Source organism: Polistes dominula, unplaced genomic scaffold (assembly GCF_049000335.1).
Source record: "Polistes dominula isolate Pdom_NZ unplaced genomic scaffold, Pdom_raw_medaka contig_78, whole genome shotgun sequence".
In the NCBI taxonomy this organism is placed as follows: domain Eukaryota; kingdom Metazoa; phylum Arthropoda; class Insecta; order Hymenoptera; family Vespidae; genus Polistes; species Polistes dominula.
This window is the reverse complement of record NW_028301042.1, coordinates 1647822-1660000: the sequence shown is the minus strand read 5'-3', so window position 1 is coordinate 1660000 and position 12179 is coordinate 1647822. Positions and strand designations below refer to the sequence as shown.

Here is a 12179-nt window from a genome sequence, read left to right as displayed (position 1 = left end):
TTATTAAACCTTTTCATCCTTCTTTCATTCCTGTTTTCTTACACGGTTGTTTTTTTATTTGCGCTTATGTGGGATTTATGTTTATGTATGTATGTATGTGTGTGTGTGTGTGTGCGTATTTTATTTGGTTTCAATATATTTATGTATACTCGCTCGATCGGGGATGAGAAAATTTAAACAAAAAAATGTATATTTCGATAGAAAATATTTAAAAAAAGAATTTAAAAAATTAATAATAACAAGAGAGTTGCGATCGATATCCTATTTATCGAACGAGATCAATCAAACAATCGAGATATCGAAAGAAGAAGGTTTCATTTCAACCCTTTGACTGTAAAACAGTGTTTATTATTCCTTAAAAAGGTTAGGTTTGCAGTCAAAGGACTAAAATTAGAAAAATGATCATCGAAATAATTCAGAATTTTGTCATTGGTCTGTTCAAATCGTATGCATTTGTTAATATGCAATAAAAAAAATAAACAATGATCGCAATCATTTTCATATAATAATAATAATATTAATATTATTATTAAATAATTTATTTTTTATTTATTATTTATTAATACAAATAAAAATTAATTTAAGTTTTATTTTATTTTTAGGGTTTTGCTAAAAAGAACAAATTATTCTCATTGTTTTATTCAATTAAATGAAACACATTGTATATTTCTCACTTATTTAACACATTTTAATTTTTTTATTTTTTAATTATAAATTAAATTTTAAGATTAATAATGAAAATAATAGCGATCACCGAACGTCACTGTTGTTTGATTCGTAGTTTTTATTTTATTTAAAAAAAAAAAAAACTCATTTCAATTTTTCTTTCCTTCTCTTTTCGATAATCTCTTCTTCTCTCTCTCTCTCTGTCTCTCTTTCTTTTTTTTTTTAATCATTTCAATTGAATTACTTTCGTTCTCACACAGACGCAACTTATAAACAATTTTTCTTTTCTATATTCGAACATTTCTTCTATAAAAACATTCAATTACTTTGCTGTAATTTACCGATTATCCTTTTTTTTTCAGAGTTTGGCGAGCGCCATGTTGGAAATTAAATGAAACAACTGAACGTCGAATTAGTTTCGAATTTTGTTCGATTTTACGTTGAATTTAATTCAAACAATTTGCTTTTCACTTGCAATTATCATTTCTTTTATTATTGTATTTTTATTTATTTATTTATTGATATAATTCGTAAAAGAAAAAATTCGACATTCCGTTTTGTGCGATCCTAACCTAATTGTAAAATTTGTTTTTGTTTCTCGGGACTCTCTAGCGAAATTAAAAATTCTCTTGCTCAATTATTTATTTTCATTTTTATTCACGAATATACTTGTAATACTACGAAAAAGTTGAGACGTGTGTGCGTGTATTTACGTGTATGTATATTTTGTTATCTTCATTTTTTTTTTTTTAATTCATGTAATTATAATATACAAGTTCAATTTGTCTCTGTCTCCTCTTTCTGTTCATTTCATTTTACTTTTTATTTTATTTCCATTCATTTTCAACCATGCACGCACGCACTAGCGTATTGATGTATGTATTATGTATGTGTGTGTGTGTTTGTGTAATTCTTTTTGTTTATCGTATCTCGAGTTGTTGTATCTTTTTTCTTCTTTCGTTCTCTCTCTCTCTCTCTCTCTCTCTCTCTCTCTAAAATCTTTATACAATTATTTACATATTATAATATGTGAGCTTTTAAGAAATCACGCTAATCGTTCCTATTCTCTCTCTCTCTCTCTCTTGTTCTCTCTCTTTCTCTCTTTTTCTTTCATTTTATTTATTAATTTTAATGTTTGCATTTCACCTGTATTTAACATTCGTTCGTTCATTTATTCATTCATTCACTTTATCTTTCATACTAATTTTGTTCATCCTCACACACACACACACTCTCTCTCTCTCTCTCTCTCTGTTTTTCATTTGCACGAAAAATTGTTCTTTTCTCCCATTTTTATTACTTTTTTTCTTTTTATTTATTTGTATTTTTGTTTGTTTGTTTGTTTGTATGTTTTCATTTCAAAACGCATATAAGCTCTATCACATTGGCTTCACAAGCCGTATTGTTTATCGCAATAATAACTCGATCAAATAAAATAATAATAGAATAATAATAATAATAAAAATATAATAATAATAATAATAATAATAATAATAATAATAATAGTAATAATAATTGTTTATATAAAATATTAGCAATAACGTAAGCCTAATAATACAATAACGACGAATAGAAAAATATTCGTCCTAATTTGTTTTCTTGTTTATCTCTAATCTTTTGTTTCATTTGTTTCGGCCAACGATTTTACAAAAAAAAAAAGAAGCAAAAAAACAAAAGAAGAAGAAGAAGAAGAAGATGATGAAGACGAAGAGAAGAATACGAAGAATACGAAGAAGAAGAAGAAGGTGGAAACAACAAAAAATAAAACAAAAGAACGAAACTAATGCAATAATAATTATTTCACCGATTTAGTTATAACCTTAAACAATTTTTTCAATTATTACAAAATTTCATTAATCAATTAATTTTTCTTTTTCCATTCTAACATACGATTTTTTCCCTTTTTTTTTTTTTTTTGGTATCCTTATAATCCATTTTCGCGATGTTATCATCGATCGATCGATCGATCGTACTGAACAATTAAATCGAAATAAAACAAAAAAAGAAAAGAAAAGAAAAGTAAAATGGTGACGATGATAATCATCGTCACCAATTATCATTCGTATAATCGACGTAACTATATCGATAAATCCGTTTATAATAATCAATAATTAATAATTAATAGCAGTGATATTATTTAATAATAGGTAGTATATATATATATATATAATATAATATAATATAATTAATTAATAATTAATAATAACATTGGTCTTAAGTGTTTCTCTTGTCACGTAAAATTGTTATAAATTAGATACGATAAAAGCGAAGTACTTAATAATACAGAACTAATAATTAAAACATTATAATAATTAATAATAATAATAATAATAATAATAATAATATATATGTATAAAGTCGAGAAACAAAGGGGTGAAAGGAAATAAAAAAAAAAAAGAGAAATAATTTGAACAAAAAGGTACGCGTAATTAGGATAGACAAGGACGTAATAACGTTAACAGTTTTTTGTTTACTTTTTCTTAATTTCTAAATCCTTGGAAAGGGTTGGGAGGAATGGGGGGGGGAGGCTAAGGTTTAGAGGGAGAGGAGTATAAACAATAACATGAATCACAATTATGCAATTATCGTTGATCGTTTTCATCGTCATCATCATTCTTTCACTTTCTCTCTCTCTCTCTCTCTCTTTCTCTCTCTCTCTCTTTGCATAACTTAACATTAAAAACTAATAATAATATTAATAATAATAATAATTATAATAATAATCCGATCTAACAAACGTCTCGTTTATTTTTTATTTTAAAGTTGGGAGATTGCACTGAGGCGAATCCCGGCCTCGTCCGTTCTCGAAAATTATTTAATTAATTAATTAATTAATTAATTATTTAATATAATTCATTGATTAAAATGCATAACGATCCTTTTTGTTTATATGTTATTAATTTTTTGTAATTGTTTTTTCATTAAGGAGAAAATAAAAAATCTTTAAATAGATCAATAAGATTTTTTTTCTTCTTCTATTAGTCGATAGTAATAATAATAGTAATAATAGTAATAATAATAATAATAATAATAATAATAATAATAATAATAATAATAATACGATGTTAAAGGATCGATCAGTATGCGATATTTAATCCTTGAAACGAAATCGAATGTGGCCGGGGTTCCTTAAACGAACAAAATTTGTTTTTACAACCGATCGGTCGATTTTTATTTCGAAATTGACAAAAGAAAAAACAAATTAAAAATAAAAAATACTAAAATAATAATAATAATAATAATAATAATAATAATAATAATATTAATATTAATTATAATAATAAAAAAAAGGGCATATAAAATAAAATAAAAATCGAACCAGTCGCATCGTTTACAGTCTTCCGATAACACCACGCACAATCACTAATGATTTAATTATTATTATTAATTTTCTTGGTTTTTTTTTTGTTTTATTTTATTTTTTTCTCTATCCTCACGTAAGGTAAATTTTTTTATTTCTCACACCCCGAAGAGAGTCCCAGCATATTATTTTAGCGCGAACCTAAAACACGATCGAGTTCGAGTTCGAGTTCTTTTTCTTTCTCATTATTATTATTATTTTTTTTTTTTGATTAAGCTCCCTTTTTATTTAAAATCCTCTGTGTTTCGTCAATTTTTTATTTTCGGTTATCCAGCACACGCGCGCACACACACACATCCACTCGTAATTCCTCCCATTATTCTTTTCAAATCATTATCATTATCATCCTCATCATCATCATCATTTCCATTACTTTTTTGTTTCGTTTCTTGACACACACAACAAGAACTTCCCCTCAAGCATCCATTATCCTTCTTTTGTTTTTCTTTTTCTTTTTCATCTTCTCTTCTTTTTATAAGTTCAACATTACATGATCGTCGCATAATCGATAAATTTTTGTAGTTCCTATTCCTTAACGTACGAAAGAAAAGAAAAAAAAGAAGAAACAAAAAAGAAAAAACGAGGAAAAACGTCTCGAATCGATTTCTTTTCATTTTGTTTTTCTTTTTCTTTTTTCTTCTCTTTTTCTTTTGTTTGTTTTTTTCTTTCTTTCTTTTTTTTTTTTTTTTGTCGAAAATCCATCATCCATGGTTCTTATTGTTATCTCACTAACGCGAAACACACGAATTTTTAGATCATTTCGTTCGTATACCACCACCACTAGAGAAAAGTACACTCTGAAGGATTTTTGGTCGAAACTCATCGTGGATTTGAATCGTCCATTGTTTTTTTTTTTTTTTTAAGTCATCGTCATGATTTTATCGAACGCATCACACACAGAGTCCTATTCGATAATTATCATTGACTTTTGTATATATATGTATATATATATAAGAGATCGATTAGATTAACCTTGTTATCAAGGTTAATTTTAGGTTTAATAGTCCCATGTTTCTTCGGGTTCGTGTTTAACAATTTCTTTGGGACTCGTATCCGTCGATTGTTGTTGTACCGTTTGTTGCACTTGGGAGGGTGACCTAGGTGACGTTACAGGACTATTTTGTCCAGATTTTGGACTGGGCATTGGACTGTCCCTGTCCGGACCATTGTTACCGGATACCGACGATACATCACTTTGAACGTCCTCTTCGTATCTGTCCTGTACCGGGGTGGGTTCAACCCTAATGGTTTCTTCCGTTTCTCTTTTAACACCATAGTCGTCCGTTTGCATAACGCAAACCCCATTAATGATGACCTCGTCTCCCGTTCGCGTAGGTTCCTGCCATTCCGGATTGACCCACTGTGGTGCCGCAGGTTTTCTTCTGTTTGACCTAACCGTAGTAGGTGCTGTTGGTGTTTCCGCTGGTTCTCTTTTTATGCTACCCGCAGAACCTTCAGAATCTTCGCTACCGAGATTGCTCATCGCATCTTCGGCGTCCTCATCTTCGAATTCTTGATTAGGTTCTCTCTTGAGCGCACTCATCGAGAGATCTAGGCCGGAACATTGTTCTTTTAACGCGTTGCCAACCAACGCTGCTAAGTTAGGGTTGAAGTAAGGTGAATATGGTATTGGTACGTTACCCAAACCCAACCTTTCTTTATGGATTTCTACTAATCGTTGGTTCAACAGTAATCTAAACTGAACACGATCGAATGGTTGACCAGGTTCTCTTGGTGATTGTGGTTCTGGTTGACCATGCGGCGTTTGTTGTTTCAATCTCATTCGATGATTGTGAAACCAATTAGTTATCGTTCTCGAGGACAATGTCAATTCACCCGCGAGAAATTCGATCGTGTTCACGTTCGGATACGGATCCATAGCGAACGCGAGCCTAAGTGCTTCCTTTTGTTCTTCAGAAAATAGTACTCTTTGTTTCTTGGCGGATGCCGGGCCCGGACCAGGCGATGCTGCGTGATAAAATTCAGCGGTATCGTTGCTGGACGTATCCGAGCTGTTGTCGTGTCCTGGACCACTGCTACGCCGTCTTTTGTTAGCCTCTCTTCGCTCGTTCTTCAAAGCTTGCAATCTGTCAACGTTGTGTGCGTCCGCCAACCACATTTGCATTCTGATGAATGGCTCGCGACCTTTTATACTCAACATATGCCAAGGTTTTGGTTTGCTTAACAATTCGCTAACCGAGCCCTGCGATAAACCTAGAACAACTTCACCGAATATTTTTTGACCAATGTTGTTAGCCAATAAGGCTTCTTTGATCTTAGTCGTGATAGTTTGCGTATCGAGATCTTGGGTTAACGCTGCCATCTCGTAGACGCTCGAAGATATGTGTAAATGAGGTCCTCGTAACGGTGACGGTGTCATCTGATGATGTGGAGAATGCAACGTCATTTGTTGTTGTTGCTGTTGCTGTTGTTTCTTCTGAAGTTCTTGCATACTGAGTTGGGCATGCGGATGATGTGGACCTGGTGGGGTCAACATCATCGGCAAAGGTGGCTGAGGATGTTGCGGAAGTTGTGGACTCTGTTGAGGTGGACCCAACTGCATTTGACTCTCCTGCTGATGTTGCGCCGCTGCTTGGGCAGCAGCCTGGGCTGCTGCTTGCGCTTTCGCCGCATTCTGCAATTGTTCCTGGACCAACTTAGTCGGCGGCATGGGTTTCATAGGCGTTCCGCATGCTGTAATTACAAAATAAAATCATTTTAGTTACTTGAAAAGTAATCGTTTTATAGTCCGAAAGCTCGATTCGACATCCCACGTTATCTTATATTTTATTTCTGCAATAGTAGAATTATTTCTAAACGAACAACATGCTTGAACATTACTTTCAACAAATAACCGTATAACCTATTCGTTATCGGATTGCATACATAGATATTTTGTTGTTTCTTACGGCGTGCTTTGCTTATACACACACTCACACACATACATAAAGATATTACGGAGCTCTCGAACTACGTTTGTAGGTAAAGTAACAAAACATCTATATTGACCTGAGTTAAACTTACGAGGCAGGCCGCCGTAGCCGCCGGTCCTCATCAGCTTCTCCGGTGCGATTTTATATTGACTTGCTACAAGTTTGTGAACAGCGTTGTCGTCCTCGAGGAACATTTTCATTCTGATGAATGGTTCCCGTCCCTTTTGCGTCAACATATGCCAAGGTTTGGGACGTGCTAGAAGATCCGATACGGAACCCTGAGATAGACCCAGAACCGATTCACCAAACAAACGTTGGGAGATCGAATACTGCGACAATTGCTCCTTAACCTATAACAAATCAATTCAAACAATAAAAACAACGTTATATTAAACTGAACACAATGTTGAAGAAAATTTGAACAAGTTGCTTACCCTCTTGACGATATCCTCGGTATTAAGATTATTATACATATCGAATTGTTGTTGAGTAATTGGAGGAAGAACTGCTTTGAGTGGTCTTTGATTCGAAGCATGATGGGTCGGAGTGGACGGTTGGCTGATTAGGCTGTTAGTTATAGAGGCCATCCTTTGTAACGGACTGGCCGCAGCAGCGCCAGAAAAATCTTCACTGGGCGTCATTGCTGGAGGTAGAATAGAATTACCGAGCGGTGAACTCGCACTGGAACCGCCAGGTGTCGATTGGGCTCCCGTTGTTTCCTGTTTAGGCCTGACTAATGAAAACGCACTTCCAGCGTGTCTCATGGCTTCTTCCATTTTTTCTTTCTCTTCCTCAGTCACACCGTTAATCATTTTATTCCTTATATCCATTTTTCCTAAGCTCAAATCTTGTACACCACCACCGTTAGTCGCCAAGTGATGTTGTTGAAGAGCTTGTTGTTGCAGAGCTAACAAACCAGGTAATCCAGGTAATCCTGGCAAACCGGTAAGTGCAGAATTTTGTCCAGAACCAGCATTCAACTTTTGAAGTTCCCGATGATAAGCATCCAACGCCAATCGGATATCTTCCTGAGTTCTTTCTATACCTTGGAGCCCTTGGGTACCGCTGAAAAAATGCGGAAACACCGCGCTACGATCAATCGAGGTCGTGTGCTGTCCTCATTAATAATCAATCGGAAAATCGACCAAGTACGCGAACGACTTAGAATAAAGATAGAGAGAGAAATGGATAGTTAGGAGATACTGAATGATTAAAAATCATCTAATTGAAAATAGACAATATTATTGGACTAACCAATTAGGAAATCTTACCTAGGAGGAAAATCTAGTGGTCCACGTCGATCCTCAACTCTCCTTCCCATGAGTTTAGTTAACTCTTCATGATAAATCCTGACTACCTTTTCCGGGGGAATGTCATCGTTTTCGTACTTCTTCAGTCTCCTATTTTGACTCTCGAGTCTGTCCTTACTAAACGGACTCGGACAGCCAATCCTGCTCGGACTCTTACTGTCCGCATCGTTCGAGACCTCATGTTCGCCTCTCATCTGTAGGTGACCAGATTCCGAGAGGATATGGGCCAACCTCTCATCGCTCATTTCCGGCGGACCACTTTCCTGTGGTCCACGCGCGAAAGGTGGCATTCCCTGCTCCTTGCCTGAAACATACTCTACGGGTGAGGCACAACTTGTGGTTTGTTCTTACTCAGTTTCATCTTAGGGATTTATAAAAAATACAATTATACACATATATAACAGAAAACAAATATCAAATATATATATACATATACACATACAATATTGATTAGAATTAGGAACTCAAAGTTCGTTGTATCAAATATCAAATCACGCCAATAATCCCTGTTAATATTGTCTACTTATTTACGTACAGGTTCAACCCAATAGGAATCTTTTCCCATTAGATCTACCACAAAATATTTGAAATATTCCTACAATCTGCTTATCATTATCGTAAACAATATCCTAAAATATTAAAATTGTAATTTCTCATTCCGATAATATAATCCTTGATTTATGAATGTGAGAAGAGATAAAAAATTCGTTGAACCAGACCATAAAGTATACCTGATGGAAAGAGTCTAAATCCAAGGAAAATCCCTTTGGGCGATCCAAGGTTCGATCAAACGCGGATGCAATTAATATGAAGAAGAATCAATAGGACCTAAAACGAATGCCGAAGGCGGGACGCGTGGAATCCGTCTGACGATAATTAAAATATCCTCTTGACAGTGGCGGCAGGCAGGCAGGCAGGCAGGCAGGCAGACGTACCAAGCCCTTGCGGGTTCTTTAGTAGCCCCCTTACCCTTTACCCTTTACCCTTATTCTCTCCACCCTTTTACCACCCATTTTCACTCTTGCCTATCTACCCAAGAGTGTCGTCCTCCTACGTGTTTCCCGTCTAATTGACCAATCAGCCGCAAGATTCAGACGAATGAGCCATCGATCACGAGTTTGATTGCTCCCGCATGCTCGACGTTTACGTCGTGCAAATTCGACGCCTACCGCGTGATTTCGCATTCCTTTTCAAGAGAGTACGTGTAAGTGAGTATGTCTGTGAGCACGTGGATCGTCAGATGGAAAGAGATAGAATTAGAATGAGTGAAAATTTGTATTTATGTGTGTGTGTGAGAGTTAGAAGAAGGTTAACACATAGGAGGAGCGAATTTACCGGTACGATCATCGAGCAAAAGCAATCTTTCCTTGTGAATCGTGCTCGAAATTATGTGTTCGAGGATGATTGCAGACGATCCATCAAAATCTGTCGACTCTTCTTCCCTTGGCTCTCGATGTATATATACTTTTAACATAGACAGATATTTCATGACTTTCACTCTAACTTATCAAACGAATTCTTACTTCTTCGTTTTATTTTCGAGTTTAAAAAAATATTAGACAAACTTTTTGACTTTACCTTCAGTCAACAGATTTTTTAAACTTTATTAATTTATTATTCGATCATAAAGTTAGAGTCTGAGGAATTTTCTACAACGTTTGTTGCATAAATCATCACGAAGTTTTTCAACGATTAGAAAATATGATATATATATATACCTATATTGTTTTTTTATTTTTTTAATACGAATTTTGAATGAACCATTAAATGGAATTTGAGGTAAGAAAATATTTTGTTTCAAGTAAAAGTATAGTAACATAGTTTGAGAAAGTTTTCATCAAGATAGTCTAGTGTCTAAACTTTCGAAGTTAAGATTCTTGTTGATTTTAAAGAACACGTAATATTTCGTCTAAGATTCTATATAAACTAAAAAAGAATTTATGAAGAAGAATTTAATAAAAAAAAAACAAAATGTTACACTAATATCTAAGATAATCTTTTTTTATTATATCTAGTTTTATTAAGATAACAATATAAACGAAGTAAAAAAGTTCTTTTGGCAAAGAGTACAAATGATTCATCACATCATGTTGATAGAAGAAAACTAGTAAAAGAAAATCAGTCGTTCTCGATGCGCATGAAACTTGGTGGTCCAGACTTTAAGAAAAAGAAACCAAAAAAAAAAAGAAAACACAAAACCAAAAGAAAAAAAAAGCTTCTTGAAAGTGATACACACGACGCGACATCAACGAGGTTCAAGAAAGGGTGGGATTTCGAATTCGTAGGAACGAACGGATCGTGACATCTTTCTATGTGTATGCATACGTGATGCATTTATACGTGTACGTGTATATACATGTGTGTATGCCCTGTACGTTAACAGCGAGCATTGTCGCAACGCTTGAATTCGTGCCAGGAGACTTCGACTTATGCCAACGATTTTCCCTTACCATCCTTCGCACCCAACTCACCCAACGTTCTCTACTCCATACAATGATTTTCTCTTAGTAGACTGTAGGACACGTTTTAATACTAAAACGTACGACTGCTAAGAATCCTATCAATTTCTAAGATCATTCCCTGTATATAATATATAGAAATGAATTTTTATTGAAATTATAATTCAAAAAACAATTGTCAAATATATTATCAAATCTTATTAATTATGTTCAAAATTATCACCTGGATGATTGTTCAAAGTTAAATTTACTTTTATGCAACATTTGGAAACTTCACAAAAGCTCCCATTTATTTTTTAATTTTTTTAGCTAGCTTATTAGTTGGTAAACAATGAATAACTGTCAAATTTATTTAGGTTACTATCAAAACAACTTGCTAATTTATTACCATCGATAAAAATAATTGTAATAATAATAATAATAATAATATATTTATAATACAAAACGAAGTTGATCGAACGTAAAAGTATGAGAAAAGAAGTGAGGAAAATCGTGCGAATTTAGTTAGGTGTACTTCCACGATTGTATATCCGTCTTGAGATATATCTAGCGGCATTTTCATGAGTGAGAATCTTCATGAAACTTAGAAGTGAAATAGAGATGATGATAAAAAGAGATATGTAGATAGAAACTGAGAGAGTTAGAGAGACGATGAAAATGAAGAAGAAAACGAAGAAGAGGAAGAAGAAGAAGTAAAAGAAGATAATAAAGAAATTAGAAGTTCTAGTCGTGAAGAAGTTAAATCTCGATCTAATGTCTGAAAATCTAACGCCTGGTAACGATTGTAACGTACGATGAACACAACTAATTATCGACTAGTATCTCTGCTTCGCGCGAATACAACTTCGGACGGTTTACACTCGGTTCGCGTAATTAACCATTTCCGCTCTGATTTTTTGTCTCTCTCTCTCTCTCTCTCTCTCTCACGCACACATGATTTTTCTCTGACCTACTTTCTATCAACAAAAATTCTAAAACAATTAAACAACAATCGTAAAGAAAGATTCAAATCGATATAATGAAATTAAACATTATAAGCAATTTATAACCTAAAAAAGAAATGAAGTTGAGAAAGTTTGTTCGAAATGATCAGAATTTTATTCACTTTCTATCAAGAATTATTCTAAAACAATCAAACGAGTATTGACAAAGCAAGATTCAAATTTAAATAAAGAGCAAAACATTGTAAACAATTTATAACCTAAAGAAACAGAGTAGAGAAGTTTATGCAACATTTAGGTTATGTTGTCATTGGTAATGATGATGGTAATATTGCAATTTCTATCTTATGCTTTTCTTTTTTACTTCCACATCTATTTTCTAACGAAAAAATAATTCTAAAACAATTAAACAATAATCTGAAAGAAAGATTCAACATTGTATCGAAATTATAACCTAAAAAAAAAAAAAATGAAGTAGAGAAAGTTTGTTAATCGAAATGATAAGATTT

At 33.4% G+C, this 12179-nt stretch overlaps 1 protein-coding gene across 5 annotated transcripts in view; it reads right to left on the bottom strand.

The window, feature by feature from the left end:
• cut (homeobox protein, cut) overlaps positions 1-12179 on the bottom strand; it is a 163116-nt gene that overhangs the window by 1969 nt on the left and 148968 nt on the right. For 2 of the 5 annotated variants that reach the window (XM_089175038.1, XM_089175042.1), the window contains 4 exons: positions 8232-8586; positions 7395-8049; positions 7037-7310; positions 1-6721 (listed from right to left, as the gene is read on the bottom strand). The exon at positions 1-6721 is cut by the window's left edge and continues 1969 nt beyond it. In XM_089175038.1, the coding sequence (XP_089031164.1) occupies positions 5025-6721; positions 7037-7310; positions 7395-8049; positions 8232-8586 (2981 nt within the window). In that variant the 3' untranslated portion in view covers positions 1-5024. The remainder of the gene's footprint in view (positions 6722-7036; positions 7311-7394; positions 8050-8231; positions 8587-12179) is intronic. The other 3 variants (XM_089175040.1, XM_089175041.1, XM_089175039.1) reach the window with 3 other exon arrangements.